The 16,462-nt window shown below is 40.4% G+C and overlaps 1 protein-coding gene across 7 annotated transcripts in view; it reads left to right on the forward strand.

Annotated features, from left to right (window-relative positions):
• NTNG1 (netrin G1) overlaps window positions 1–13,132 on the forward strand; it is a 287,091-nt gene extending 273,959 nt beyond the window's left edge. For all 7 annotated transcript variants that reach the window (XM_019530655.1, XM_019530651.1, XM_019530649.1 and 4 more), the window contains one exon: window positions 10,370–13,132. In XM_019530655.1, coding sequence (XP_019386200.1) covers window positions 10,370–10,596 — 227 coding nt within the window. In that variant the 3' untranslated portion in view covers window positions 10,597–13,132. The remainder of the gene's footprint in view (window positions 1–10,369) is intronic.
• Window positions 13,133–16,462: the final 3,330 nt, after the last annotated feature.

Consider the following 16,462-nt stretch of genomic DNA (forward strand, 5'->3'; position numbering starts at 1 on the left):
GCACACCCCAGCGAGTGCCCTAAAGGGGAGCACCACCTGCCCCCTTGCCCAGGAACACTGGCTAATGGGGGGGCACCAGCACTCTCAGGGGGTGCATGTGCACCCCCTATGCATCACCACTGCCCCAGGAGTCTAATCAGCACTATGGCTGAGTACACACATTCAAAAATCTGGGAGAATTCTCCCAGGTTAGTTCTCCTGGTAGAAACGCTTACACAGAGCCACACATACAAACATTTGAATTCTGGGGCTGTGAAGAGTGGAGAGATTGGTGTGCTGACACAAATCAGCAGTTGGTGGTGGAGGCTGAGGACGGTGTGCACATTTCTCAACATGCTCTTCAGGCTCCCTTAGTTGCCTAACAGCAGATGGCAGTACTTATAGGGCAGCTCTGATTGGGTGACCCAGACTGCCCAAGGTGAGCCTGTGTTTCTGTGCAGCACAATTTGGGGATTGTGAAGGGTGTGTGTTCTGCTCCCTGCTGGAACAGTAATACACTGTCATCCCGGGCGGAGCTGAGGGGAGAATGCTGAAGGATTATGTTCTGAGAGAAGTTACAGCACGTACAGATATTCATACTCCCAGGAGAAACTCTACTGGGAACCATTTAACCTTGGTTCTTCCCAGGTTATTTTTCTCCTGGAGCAGCCATTTTTTACTGTTTCTCCTGGGAGAACAGCAAAGGTCCCAGGACAAAGTGAAGGGATGTACAACGCCTAAGATTGTATAAAGCCAGTGACAAAAAAAAAATTAAATCTATCTTAAGATCTGTTCAGCACATAGCAGAGAATTAAAACATTTCTACAGAGTCCATGCAATCCCTTTCCCAGGCAGTATTTAGTTAAAAAAAAAAAACAGCCTCTATTCATGGGAGTGTTTAGTTGGCCCTTTTAAGACATGCTGGATGTAACAATACTTGCTATTACAGTGCACAGAATAAACTGTGGAGCTTATAGCTGCTCCCCCCCCAATTCAACATGCTGCAGAGGGGCTGGCTGGGGCATGAGGGAGCTTCAGTGTGGGTCTAGCTGACAGGCAGCCCCCACACTGAAGCACCCCCATTCCCCAGCCAGCCCTCCCACCATCTGCTTGTACACTGCTGTGGAGCTTTTATTACTCCACAAAAAGATAATACTTGTATTTACAAGTACAATCCTGCTGCAGAGTAAATTGGTTTACTCCAGCCTAATGGGGGTGCACATGTAGATGCCGAGATGTTTGCTGTGCAATTAATTAGTCAACTGCGCAGTAAATCTCATGTAGATTTGCCCATTGAGATGGAGGTCCTGTGCATCTCTTCATGCAACTCTGTTTTTATTTCCTTGACTTAATTTAAAGTACAATTTTAAGTACAAGACTAATTAGTCAGGACATTGATTCACCCTTCCATTGGAAATCTTTGCATTGGAATTTATCATCCCAACACTATAAGAGTGTCTCTTTAGGCTTGCACATAAAAACACAGATTAATTCAGTCATAACTTTGGAATATTATCATGATAGATTTGCAGAAAAAGTCTACCTGGACTTGATTTGACATTGTCATAAGGTAATGATAGTGATATTATGTTCCATTGCAGCAAATAGTGTATTAGTGTCACTACAAAAAAAATCATTATGAATAGTTATTGCTATAGAAAAGCAGTAGCTATTTTTAATACTCCAATCCCTAGGAAAGGATAATACACATTTAGAAACACACATATGTATATATATGTATGATGTGGGTATCAGAAAAATTAAAACTTAAAAAACAATTTGGCTGTAGCCAAACAGAATAATAACCCAAAACTACACCCAAGCTAAATATTTGTTTCTTTCTTTAAAAAAAAAAAAAATGAAGCTAGTTTTCACTCATATATCATTTCAAATAGATGAGATTAAACTCTTAAAATTCAGTTTTTATTATATCACCTACAGCTGAAACAGCAATAATTGCAAAGTTACAATTAAGGCCTTTTAAAACTGTTGAAATGATAAATGTAATAGTCACACCTAAAATATAACCCAATATATCTTAGCTATGATGGCCTGACTACCTGCAGTATTCATTTACTTTCCTATGGCCTGATCCCAGTACTGTAACTAGGGTTGAGTAAGAGGATGCATGATATCTGGGCACCAATTTAGAAGGGATACCAGAATGGTAGCCCCTAGGAAGCCTACAGTGCTGCAGCACTGCTGCCACAACTGCTCATTGAAGACCTATAGCAGCAGTCCTATGCCACGAGATAAGTGCTGGCCAGCCTTTCCCCAGGTCACCAAAGTTCATAGTTATACCTCTGACTGACCCTGAAATCCACTCTGCAGTAGGATCCTCAATGAAGTCAGCGATGCTTCACAAAGACAGAGAAGTCCAGGTCCATCCAGTTTTGCTGTATGGAATACCTGTGAAACATTGCAAGTTTTGCAGGGTAATTTTACAAGCTCTTTTTAATTTTCATTTAAATATTCCAAAATGTGATATTTTTAGAAAGAAAAATAGGATAGCTACCTCTGTGTGTGCATGCCCTGTTAAACCAGTATCTACCTAGCTATCCATTTGACAATTAATGGATAATTTTCACTTCTGCCTCCACGTCTGCAGAGACTCCATTAGAAAATAGTGTTTGTCTGTGTTCACGTGGGCATATATACACATGTCCACACAAGAGTTTCTTGCATGTGGATGTTTTCCCCTTTCTCCATATTCCTCAACAACCATTTTATAAACATAAGTTAAGTTGTGTTTCTCATAGAATCAAAAAAGAACTATCCAGTACAAATCCTTGTCTAACCTATTACTAAAACTACACAATCAATTATGTTATATAACTGCAAAGCATAGCACCCTAACCTACCACAGGTAAAGCAGGGGAACAGCAGTGGTCAGTATCCTGCCACAACGGTTTTTAAAATACACTCAAGAGTCTACCAATCTGACCATGGGGCAAAATTCCTTCTGTAGAAGAATGCAACAGAGCCTTTGCATGGTTACTCTGTATTTCATATTGGGTGATAAAGCCAACCCTCTGATATTCAGCCTTGATTTACTCAAATTATTTAATATGTAATGAAATTAAAGTGCTAATGCTTTTACTGCATTCCAGTGGTCTGTGTGCAGTTCCACATACAGCCAACCTCAGTGTATATTAAAGCCATCTATGGATAGCTTTATATAAATAATGGTTCCACTGCTCATGTTCTAACACAGGGGCACCAAATGCATACCAGGCTGGATCCAGACCTGTAGGGGGTTCACATATGGGTTGCGGCTTGGGTCCACATTCAGATAGTGGTGGCAGTGGGTACCGAGCCAGAAGCAAGATACATGAAGACTATATTTGTACAACCTTTACTTGCCCCCTACCACTGATAGCCATATCCATTGGTGCCCAAGGACCCTAAATTCGCAGTAGGCCACACCCTGTTAGCCCTGTCTCTCAACTTCTGAGAGCCTGCGGGACTGTCAGTGAGCCAGATCCAGGGCATGGGTTGTATGTATTACAACACTGGTCTAACAGAACCCTTCCTCTGGGTGAAAAATATATCAATACACTAAAATTAAACTAAGTAGATTTCACCAAAGATAACATTAAATTTCATCCTTTACCAGACAGCTGGTACATGAGACAAATGTGTTCCATGCTAAGCTTGTTTCCCAGCCCAGTGAATATGTATGTCTTCAAAGTTAGTCACCATGGATGAAATCCTGGGCCCAGTGAAATAGGTTGCAAAACTTCTGTAACATTTAGGACCAGGATATCAACCTTAGACTCCTGCTAAATTAACTACTCCTGGCTAATTCACTATCCCTAGGGCATAACCCAAAACCTACTGAAGTCAAGATTATAAACACAATCTAGACCGTCAGTCCATTAACACTTGGAAGCTGACTCCCCACTATGACTGCCATGCTTTCACTCTCCAAAACTTGTGCATTTGGAGGATTAGCAGTATCTTTTCATCAGAGAAAACCAGGATCCCTGGAGATGACATAAGAGAGAGAGGAAAGGAGGAGTTTGAGAAGACACTGAAGAAAAATAATGAAATAAAATGAAAACTATAGTTTTCATGAAATATGAAATAGTTTCATTTTTTTAAATTTAAGATGAGGTTTCTTTTCCCCATTCAACATAGTGAGGAAAGTCCCTTATTTTGAATTTGAGTACTAAGCCAGGGGGCAGGGCAGCGTGTGCTCTGGCTCTGGCCCTGATCCAAGCCCAGGGTCAGAGTTGGAAATCACAGCCTTTGCCTCCCCTCCACCTACCATCTGGCCCCCAACTGCCTCTGCCTGGCCATACCACCTGGCCCCTTGCTTCACCCCATGGACACCCCCTACTGCCTCTACCCCTACCTCCCCCACCTACCACCTGTCACCTTCTCCTCCACTGCCACTAACCCTCAGTCACAGCTCCAGCACCTGCCAGCCAGGCAGCAGTGGACACAGTTGTGGCAGCTCTGGCTCCAACCCAGTCCCAGCCCCAGGGCTGGAGCTGCCACCACAACTGCTGATGTCTGGCCAGGTAGGTGCTGGAGCTGCAACAGAAGGTAAGCAGCAGAGGGGGTAGGTGATGAGGAAGAGAGAAGTTGGGGAACAAGTGGTAGGCGGAGATGTTCAGGGGGTCGCAGGCACCAAGAAAACACAGGTGGCAGAGGGACAGGTACCAAGTGGGGGGCCAAGCATAGAGGGGCAGAAGGTGGGGAGACAGGCATCAGGAGGTAAAGTGGGGGGCAAATGGCAGGAGTCAAGCCACTAGCCCCCCCCCAACCTAACTCCACACCACACCACTGCTTGCTTCCCTGCTGCTGCTTTCCCCAATGCAGCAGTGGTGGGGAATCAGTTTAAGATGACTCTTCCACAATTCATTTCTACACATGAAAAAATTATAATTTTTTTTAAAGTTTCCACATATAGAATGTAAGTTGTTTGGGTGGAGGGGGGGGTCATATCGTCTTCAAAAGGAGGCTAGGTAATCGGGTCATTTGACCATTCTTGCCTGCCCATGGCAGGGGGTCGGACTTGATGATCTGCTCAGGTCCCTTCCAAACCTACCAACTATGAAACTATATTAATTTAAAATTTGACTTGGATTTGGATAAATATGGTAACAATGAAAAAGGTCACAAAACATCTTGGGGGGGAAAAAGGAGGAAGGTATAGAAAGTGTAGACTGAAACATTTTAAAAGATTTAAAAAGTGTGCAACTGTAGATTAATTGACGTATTAAAGAAGAAAGATTCAGGGAGGAATAACTATTGCTCTGTTTTGTCACAGGTTTGCTTTCTATTCTATTCTTAATAGTCTCATTTATACTTCCTAGCACAAAAAAATCTGATAGTTGTCCTAAATTTGTACAGGAAATCAGTAACATCACCTTTCCCAGATCTCAGAAGGCAAAAGTCCTTTTACTTTCTTTTTGAAAAAATGCCATGTTCTCTCTCTTATCTATGTGCTGACCCACCCGACTACATTATTTTTTAAGTTAAGGTGCTATAGTTGGCAAGCTGAATGTAAAAGTGGAAAAAGATGTCCCAGAAAAAGGAGTAAAACTTACTTTCTTGTATCTTGAGTGGCTCTCCAATAGACTATAAAATTACAAAGAACTCGTATTTGGTTCCCATTCTCCCCACTTCAAGAAGAGATAATTTGTTTATTATATTTTTCTGAATCATAGTCACATCATCTTTATTGATATTTCAGAATTAAATGTGGGCCTAATACAAACTCTTTTTATTGAAAATGCATGAGCTTTAAACACAGATTTTTCCATGATTTATTCATGTATTATGCTTCAAAATAATGTATAAACTTGTCAAAATTTATCAGCTATCCTCAATATGTTTGATTAAGCATCTGAGCTAAATTCTATGGACCACTAATATACCACTTGCCATTTCAACTGCCAGATCTGGCAGAAAGAAGGGGGCTAGCCTTTTGACTTTACTTTTTTAAATTGAATTGCATTTAAATTGCTTTGAAATTACAAACAAATGATTTAATGTGAATATTTTGTAACTTGTATCAAAGCATATTCTCAGTATTTATGGAAGTCCTAACCTACAAAAGATGTCAGTATTTTATTAATGATAACTTTTTTAAGTTAAAAAAAATAATAGTGTCTTAGCAACTTTAGCATAACTTTTCCAGGATTTGCAAAACTTGAAAAGTTTGTCTGCTTCTGGAGGTGGCTTTCACCCAGCTGGTACAGCTGTTTAAGAAATCCACAAGAGTGTAGTCCATATACTAACAGCTGAGTAAACCAAAATGCAGATCATCATCAAAATAAGGCAAAAGCTGTGGAGAGACCTTATCAGAGGGTGCAGCAGTCACCCTGAATAGAGAAGCAGATATCCACAAGTCCTACTTTTTTAAAAAAAATCATCTTGAAATTCATGTCATGCCTTTTCATTGTTGGAGACCTGCAGCCTAATTTGCAGGTGTTTAAAGCACACAACTCTTTTGAGATTAAGGCAGGGTAGAGATGCACCTTATAAATTAACTGAATCAGAGATACATAACATTTTGTAAGCAAGAGTTCAGTTCATCAGATACTATACATCAGAAAGCTTATAGATCTCTCTGCTTCAGTTAGTCTAAAGCAGTGATGTTCAGCCTTTCTGCCCCACAGGTGAGCCCCACACATTTCAGCCCCACACATCTCGGCTGGTCCCTGTATGCCCAGGTCAGGCCCCGTGCCATTCCCCACCTGCTGGGATCAGGCCCTGCATACAGGGATTAAGCCGTGACACCCCACACTGGGATTAGGTGCCACACTGCCGTATGCGTTAGATTGACAAACACTTACAATACAATTTTGTTAAAATTGTCCATATATTATAAAAGAAGAAACTGAGGCATAGAAGTGAAATGGCTTTTCAGGTTCATAAAAAAAGTTAGTGAGAGCAGTTAGATAGAAACTCCAACATTTGTAACTTGTAGTCCTCAAATCGTTTGATTATACCTCTTTCAACTTTCATGTGCATTTGTATGCATTTCTGTGAATACACAAGAAACACTGAAAATGAAGACTTGTATCCACACATTCTTTTATGATATTTAAGTAATTAGAAATATCAGGCCAAATTTGAAAAAACAGCATCGTTGATATGGTGTGGAGAAATTATAGAGAGGGCGTTTGACAACAGTTACTTCACTTGGTCTATAGCTCTAGCAGAATTAGCTACAAAAGTACTGTGAGATGCTCCCACAGCACAGAACTGTGGGCACAAGATCAGTTTCAGATGACGCCTTCTTATAAATCAGAGCATCTTTCTCATAATATTTTTAAACAAACAAAACACATCAGAAAATTGGAAAAATAAATTTGTTTTATTGGCTACTTGGAAAAAGCAAACTTTAGTAAAGATCTCATTTGCATTCAGGACCAAACATAAAACAAGATCTCACTATAAAAAAAAAAAGTCCATTTAATTAACTATTGATTTCCACTCAATTATTCAAGCCAAGCAATGCTCAATATTGATGGAATAGATATTTCACCATTGCTGTTGCCTAAGTCAAAAGAAACATCCCAATCAGAGGCTTGGTGTTAGAATAAGCAAAGCTCAACAGCTTTACCTTTAAACAGAGCTTATATATGACCTTTGCATATTGCTGTGATCAAGTTGGTACGAAATGAATTGTAAGATCAAGTTTAAATATCTATATAGCATGTGAGCTATAAGAGTAGTAACCAAAAAAGGATATTACTTTAAATATTTAAAAATGTGCTTTACTCTCTGGACTTGGCATCACTGTGCGTGGTATAGCCTGACTGGAAGTATTTAATGTGCTATAGTACAGAACATTAAAATGCAGACATATGGTTGTCTTCTTTATAATATCCTGAACATACCACATTTGCTGTACCTTAGTGTTCACTTGTGATATTAACTAATCAGAAACTGTGGCTGCATTTTTGTAATCTATCAAAAGATTATAAAATATATCATCAGAACTGAAGAAATCACAGAGAAAAAGTGGCAAAAGAGAAACCTGTTTAGCTGTTGCTTTTTGGTTACTTTATATTGTTACATATTGTGGAGAAAGTACACCATGCTCATTACTTGACTCATTTGGATGCACAAATGAGATTTCTAAGATTAACATGGCTCGGCTTATAACAAATTGAAATCTCTTTTAAAAGTGCTTTGAGCCATGTTGCTGGCTGGTATAAATCATCCTACACATCCACTGATTTTTAAAGTTATACAAAATTACATCTGGGTCTCAGTTAAAATTTAGTATTCATAATATTTTCATATTAAAATAATAAAATATTTTTAAAATTGCTAAAGGAATGGAAACAACAATTAGCAAACCTGGCAGTGGAAAAATTATGTTTCCCTATTCTGCTTCCTTCAGGTGTTCCCTGGATGTTACATGCTTAAACATTATAAATTATAGAGCCAAATCTTGCATACCTTACTCTAGACTAGTGATTCTCAACCTAGGTGCTGCAGCTGCCCAATATTAGCACTGTTGTCTGTGCAAACATCTCTATCCACTTCACAAAATAAACCCAAAGATTTTGAATAGGAATCAATAGCGTAAAAAACACTCTGACCTTTTGTGGTCTTTCTGACTGCTTTGCAACAGAAAAATTAAGTTATTTTTCTGAGTCAAGAGATGAGTGAAAGCTAAGAGCTGGCTTTTTCAGAGTGCTGTCTTGAGTCTAGTAAAGTTGAGAACCACCGTTCTAAATTCACTCATATTTCCTTTACCTCAAAGCAGACTTGTAAGTATCATGCTTCCTTGCATATGAAACACTCCAAATAAAACATGCACCACATTTTAGGAAGGCAGAATGGGGGGAAAAAAATAACACAATTATCCCTGAGTCTTTCCTGCCACAGCGCAGGCTCACCATAGCTGAATGCTCCCAAGCACATGCATCATTGTGAAATTCAAGCCTTAATCCAGGGGTGGGCAAAATGGTCCATCTGGCCGGCAGCCAGATTCCATTTCCCAGCAGCCCCTGCCCGCATGGCTGGGGCCAGTCTCCACGGAGACCCCAGCCACAACTGCACTGTGAAAGCTCAAGGCTGGGGTCGCCATGGCACGTGACGGAGCAGGGCAGGGGGCTGCTCCAGAGCCGCTGGGATCTTGCGGTGGGGGCAGCTTGGTCCGGAGCCAGGGCCTAATCCCAGTTGGGGGGGGCAGGAGGGGCCCCTGGGACTCAGCCCCAGTGTGCTAGGCTGGAAGGAGAAAGTGCCAGGCCCCCAGGGACCAATCCTAATGTGGGGGCAGTGCCAGGCCCTGGGGGGGTGCTGGGCCAGTGGGATGGGGTTATTGCCTCTCCCTGAAGACCTATCTTGGTTGGACAGGGCAGTAGCAGGCCCCCTGGGGACCAATCCCAGTGGGAAGGTGATGGGCCCCAGCACCCAGTCCTGGCTTGTGGGCTTAATTGGACTTGTGGATTGACCCTGCCCCATTCATCTGACCTGCAGGACCACAAGGTTGAGCATCACTGATCTCTTGATAAAAATCAACTAGACTAAAATTGAGACTGACACAAGAATGTGACAATTCATGTACATAACCAGATAGGAGTGTTTCAATGAACATTGTTCTAATTAATGTAAAGAAAAACCTTAAATGATTTTTAAAATATTGTAGGAAAACCTACCTTTGGAGGTCTAAAATTCCTGACACTGACCCTTCCATTCGTATTTCTTTAATCATCAGTAGATGATTTATTTAATCTATCTTAAATATTTCTAAGGTCCTTATTACCCTGGAACCTAAGCACTGTTTATAAATGTATGCAATTAAGAAGTACCTGAACTTGTAATGGAATGTAACCATTTCTCTCTGTTCCCACAAGTACATGGTGCATGGATTTAAGCAACTAAAGCCATTTAACATCCATCTAAGAGCATGCTGACTTACCTATGCTGTACCCACCTCATGCCTTTTTGTTTATCTGCCAGTACATTAATATGTAAAAGCTATTCAATATTAGGGGCTGATTTCTTTGAGTTCTTTTCATTTCAGCAAAGCCACGTTGCATTTTTAATTGCCATTAATCTTTTCCAAGAGCTCTGCGCTTCTTGAGTACTTGTTGCCCCTTTCAAAGAATGCACTTATCTAGCGTTCCAGTTCAGCAATAACAATAAAAATCAAGACACTGAAAAACAGCAGGTATTAAGTATCTTTGTAGTTTGAAATGAATTATAATGTTCTCTAAGATTAAAGAACATATATGAAAAAATCCCTAATATAAAAAAGGCTCAACTGCAGTTGTTCAGAAACTGGAAATGCATATCTTGCTTCCATTTCAAAATGGGGGGGAAGCCAATAGATTTATTTTTGGTTATAAACTGTCTTTAACAGTGGAACTTAAGTTTATTCTGCTATTCTTTTTCTTTTCCCTCAATCCTGCAGAAAATGTATGCGACAATGAACTACTACATTGCCAGAATGGAGGAACATGCATCAACAACGTGCGATGCCAGTGCCCTCCAGCTTATACTGGCATTTTATGCGAGAAGTTGAAGTGTGAAAGGGATCCAGGAGGCTGCAACCAAAATTCGGCCCAGAGGGCAGTATCACATGGCCCTCTATTACTGCTGACTGCTCTACTAGGAGTAACTGGACTTTTCATATTCTAGACCCCATATGGTCGATGGCATCGTTGTTCAGACTGCTTCAAATGGAATGTGCCACATGAAAGCAAAATAGAATCCAAGCATTTGCTACTAAAATAAAAAAGAAACAGAAAAAAACCACATATAAAGTAAGAAGGCCTAACTGAACTAAGCCATATTAATTGTGGACAGCGCTCTGAGTCAAGACTGTTAATTTCTGACTCAAGACAAGTTGGCAGCTGCCAATTCTATTACTGCAAATCACAATGCCAGCTGCAAAGCTTACACAGGATTGAAAAGGCTTTGACAGCCCCCAAAATGGAAAATAAAAACATTTGCTACTCCAGTATGGTGCGCTACTGTACCTCTGCCCAGTGTGTGGACCAACCAAATAGAGGCATTCTTTGCTGTCAGTGCATTGTGGGTATAAGGAAATCTGTTCAAGCTGCCATATTGGCCTGCTTCAATCCCTGAATCCTTTCCAACCTGTGCTTTAGTGAACGTTGCTCTGTAACCCTTGTTGGTTGAAAGATTTCTTTGTCTGATGTTAGTGATGCACACGTGTAACAGCCCCCTCAATAAAACTCAAGCCAGTCATATCCTTGTATATCTTAGCAGCACTGCATCATTAAGATGCTGTGTTCACCTATTGTACAAGAGTGGCTATAGGACAAAAGTGTATTTATCCTTTTGTATTCAAATGAAGTTATTTTTCTTGAACTAATGTACAATGTAGATTTTTTGTATTATTGCCAATTTGTGTTACCAGACAATTTGTTATTGTATTTAATTCTAATCAGATATGAAAAAATATTACTTTTTATTTGGTCCTTTTTTTCCTTTCATTTAATTGTGCAGAGATTTCTCTGTATGGGCAACGTGCTGGCATCAAAGAATATCAGTTTACATATATAACAAGTGTAATAAGATTCCACCAAAGGACATTCTAAATGTTTTCTTGTTGCTTTAACACTGGAAAATTTAAAAGAATAAAAATTACTGCATAAACAATTTCAGGGGATTTGCATTGCCGTTTTTTAAAGACTATTTAAAGAAAACACTTTCCTTGATCATTTTACCATCTCCTATATGAATAAAATGTAAATTAAAAGGCAGATTGCAGTTTGCAGTGAGGTCTAACACTTTTTTTTCTTTTGCAAACCAACCCAAAAATATCTAGATATTTAGAAAAATGTACAAAACTCCAAGGACCACCCCACCACACAGTATTTAAGCTCCCAGCTCCTATCATTATTCTCTCAGGTCATCACTGTTATTATCCCAAGGCTACTTTTTCAAAGTATTAGGGAGGATTGTGGGTTTATTTTTATTATTTTTTTATTCATGCAGCTTTTGGATTGACAGTAATGAAGAACTTATAGTCATGGCTTAAATTGGTATCTCCTAAAGCTTCATTAAAATGAAATGTTTATATATGTACAATACAAGTCTGCCTCAGAAAATGCAAAAGCAGCAGCAATCACAAAAAGAGAGTTTGGTGATTTAACTTTTAATAAAGTCAAATTTAGCACCTAGAGGGAGTGTCAAAATATACAGCAGCAAGTAGATAAAAAGTGCTGCTCCAGCAAATAAAGTTTGTTTTAAGTATTGCCCAAGGTGTAATAAATTCTTGGTTTTGCCTGTTATTAGGCCAATTAGTGTATGTGACAACAAGAAAGAGAGAGAAAAGTTGAGGCAACCCAACACCACAGCAGTGTTTCAAAGACAAAGAAAATCAAAAAGTAATAACAGCACATGTGTTCATTTCCAAACAATATTTGGCATGTGCAGTGTAAATATTTTACCAATAGTAATAGCCTATGAAGGAAAACAATCTACACAGGCAGCATTTTTAAGATCAATATATTCTACCTGGACTCTTGTTCCTTTGTGTTGGATAGATTACAGTTTCGTAAACTAAATTATTTTGATAGCTTCTCTACTTTGAAGTAAAATAAAAGCCAGTAAACTAATAAATAGTTTTCCAGTAAACTAGTAAATACCCATAGAAATGCTGGGGCAGGGAGGGAGAACATTTTTCTCAGTTTTGTTTCTAAAAGAGCCCATACGAAGGGTGTCAATACAAGTAAACAGATAATACTTGTTCAGGCTAACATCCTAGCCCTGCCTGTGGAACAACTGTTACTCATACTAACATTTTCTTTTGGTGTGCTGTATAAGATACTTAATCATGGGTTTGGCCATGTGCCAGTATTGTCTACATAAAATTGTAGATTTACAGTAGAAGCATACCCATGACAATAAACAGAAAATTATATTGCAGTCTCACTGCAGAATATAAATGCAAATACAGGTGGCATACAGAGCTGAAGATTACTTATAATTAAGTGGATTTCTAATTTAAAATGTGGAATTTAAGTTGTCTTAAAGTTTATTAGTACAAACCAAATGTAAACCATGTCATTATTAGAAAGGATGCACTTTAACTGTCATTATGCACTTGAGATTTTGTAAAAGTTCTCAGAAGACATGTTTTGCACGTTTGCTTATGAGAGACTCTGCCACCCAATGCTAAAGTAAAATGAATATCATACCTTAATCAGTTCATCTGTATTTCGATTTCGTGTTGCTCATCTGGAAGTACACAGAATGCATACTTAGCTAGCTCCTTACCTTTAGATACCTTTTCTACATTTCACTATCTAGGTCAACTTGCCTTCAGTGAAAATACAATTTTAGATCTGCATTCAATGGAAAACAATTTTTCTTCACAGTTTTCTTCAAACTTTATGTTTTCAAGTGTGCATACTTTAAGAGAACTGCAGTGCATGGAAATTCTAAGTATAAATTGTGCAACAATACTCCAAGAATGTGTGTGCTTCCATGTGCACTCTATATATAGATATAGGTCACAGACACATATATGCATGGAGAAATTTTTTTTAACAACACTCAGCTGTTCTCATTGAAGCCTCTGGGAGACTTGGGGAAGCAGAATGTAATTACACTTTCTTTTTAAATGGCCAGAACTGACACTTCTTGGAAAAGATGATCTTTCAATGACCACATGTAGTTCTTACCTCTGTTTTAACCCTCACCTGAAAAAATGCACTTCTAGCAACATACTGTACATTTTTTTTGAATACAGTTAATGCTTCTTTGCATGTTTTTAAAATGATTTGCATTTAAGGTGCTATTTAAGTTATAATAATTACATCCACATACTGAACCCCCAGCCCTGAACCAAAGGTGCAGCACCAGCCTCAATTACTATACTGCTGTACTACATTAACTTTCCAACCCAACTCTTGGTTTGGCCTTACTTTGTTTGCATGATCACAGTCTGCACTAGTATAATTTTAAAATTAACGCACAAAAATAGTTTGAATTGGTTTGCCAAATCAACGTTGTTTCCCTACTGCTAATGAGGGACTCAATTCTAGTTGTAGATCCACATGTCTTTAATACTAAAAAAGGGTGCAACTCATGCATATGCCTGGCTTGCAGCATCTTCTTCCAAGAGGTGCATTATACAGATATGAAGTATAATGTTCCTGTAAATTCATAAAAAGCCTCAGTTTAACCCAATTCATTGGCCTCTCATATGAATTGATCTTATGCTTTAATATGAGGTAGTATGGGAACCATGGGTGTGTGTCTATATCTTGCTGATAACTCTAAGGCAACATGTCAGGGGTTAGCAACCTTTTTGAAGCTGCAGGCTGAAATAATGCAGCTCAATCCCAAGGTGGGCGAGTCCTGGTGCTGCTTCTTGCTGTGCTGCTGCTGCTGCATGTGCAACCCTCTGTAAAATTCCCCCTGCCACCAAAATGCCCCCAAATTGTTCTATCAACAAAATACTGCTAATATCCGAATTCATGGGCTGAATTAAATCACCTGGAAGACTAGATCTGGCACGTAAGTCAGAGGTTGCTGACCCCTTCACTATGGCTAGGTACAGACATTCAAAAGGCCTGAGACAGAATCAATGCAAGTTACATGGTTTTCTGTAAGTGGCATAGTTTAAATCAGCAACAAACAGAACATACATTTGCCCTTTGTTGGCAGGGGACAAACCTTAGACCAGGTTCTGCCATTTTTAAACCAGTCTAAGTGTGCTGAACTTCTGTTATGGGTACAGACCAGTTTCTGATGGCTTATACTGGTAAAAGTGTAATATCTGTACCTGGCGTGTGCGAATTTGTTATTGGACTTTTATACATATTAGGCCACTGATCTAACTAGTAGGGCAGTGCAAAGCTTCAGTAGCTGATTCAATTCAGAGGAGATTCAGCCTGATTTGGGGACCAAATCTCTGAATCTGAATCAAATTGGGAGACCAAGTAAAAGCTCCAAATCAATTCAGAAAAGCTTCAGAAAAGATTTGGCTAATTCGGAGATTCAGCCATAGACTAAACAGGCAGGTAAATCTATTAGGGTTGCGGGGGGAGGGGGAGAAAGAAGAGACGGGAGGTAGGAATTGGGGCTGGGACCGGGGCCAGGGCTGGGACAAGCTGCCTATCCAGGGGGGCTCTGGATGCGGATGCAGCAGTGCTGGGAGCGGGGACTCTGCCTTGCTGCTGCTTGCCCAGCTGGAGATGGGGGTGGGGGCCAGGATGCGGGCACAGCTCGCTCCAGGCAGAAGAGGGTGAGCAGCAGCAGGGCATAGCTCCCACTTCCAGTGCTACCGTGCCTGTTTCCCATGTGCCCCATACCAACTAGCAAGCAGCAGCAGGGCAGAGCCCCTGCTCCCCCAGTGGGCACATCAGCACTGGGAGTGGGGGCTATGCCCTGCTTCCTCCCAGAGCAAGCTGCACCTTCATTGTGCCCCCTCCTCCCACCCCACGCTGGCTGGGCAAGCAGCCGCAGGACATAGCCCCCACGGCTCCCCCTGCTGGGGCAGAGGCAAGCACAGCCAGAGGAGAAGCTCCCATGGCTGCCCTGCCTAGCCCCATCTCCCAACCCAGCCCAGCCTCCCATCCTGCTCAGCACCTGTGCCATAGCGAGGGTGCAGCGTGGCTCAGCAGGATGCTATACACTGCCTGGGAACTAAGGTGGCTCCAGCAGTCAGCCGCAGCCTAGCAGCACTCAGCTGCAGCAGTCCCAGGTCCCTGGCAGCACACGGCACCCTGCCAAGCCACGCTCCACCCGCACCATGAGGCACCTGCCGTGTGGGTGCCAAGCAGGGTGGGGAGGAGTGATCCCCACTGCCCCATGCTGTCAATTACCGCTGCTGCAGCCAGTGAGTACAGGGCTCTTTTTTTTCCCTATTTGCACAGGCATATAACTAGATTCCTTTATCCATACATTCAACCAGCAAGATAATTAATTTGAGCAATATTTTTCATGAAATACCTGGGACCAGATTTTCAACCAAGTCTCAAGCAGTCTTCATGTTTGCTCATAGATATAATTACTAATCCTAGTTCCAGGAATTCATTGCCAGAGAAAAATTCTAAGAGTAATTATTTATGGGTGCAAAAATGCATCCACTAAAGCAGAATCTGATACTGAAAATCTGGCATATTTTATACTTATCAGATTAACTCTTCGACAGGCAGAAAAGCATGTAAATTCCTTATGCAAAATGTGTGAGAATTGCAGTATTTTGTACCATATGGCATGTCCCTGAGCAAAATCGAAAACACATCACACTTCAATTTATCCACTGAATACACCATCAGCATGTGATTAAAAATCTCCAACTTGTGCTCTACCTTTTACTTCACTAGTATAATGAAAGCTCGTGCATTAATCACAAAAGATGATGAACACATGTATAACCAAATATATATTAGGCTCTTTTCAGACAAGTGTGACAAGCATGATCCAAAAAGTTTGTAGCAGAAATGGAAGACAGAAATCTGATACACAATGTCTATAGATATCTATATATGTAGGTATTGTATATCAGATTATATCTATATTT

This window comes from Crocodylus porosus, unplaced genomic scaffold (genome assembly GCF_001723895.1).
Source record: "Crocodylus porosus isolate Cpor-Errol unplaced genomic scaffold, CroPor_comp1, whole genome shotgun sequence".
Classification (NCBI taxonomy): domain Eukaryota; kingdom Metazoa; phylum Chordata; order Crocodylia; family Crocodylidae; genus Crocodylus; species Crocodylus porosus.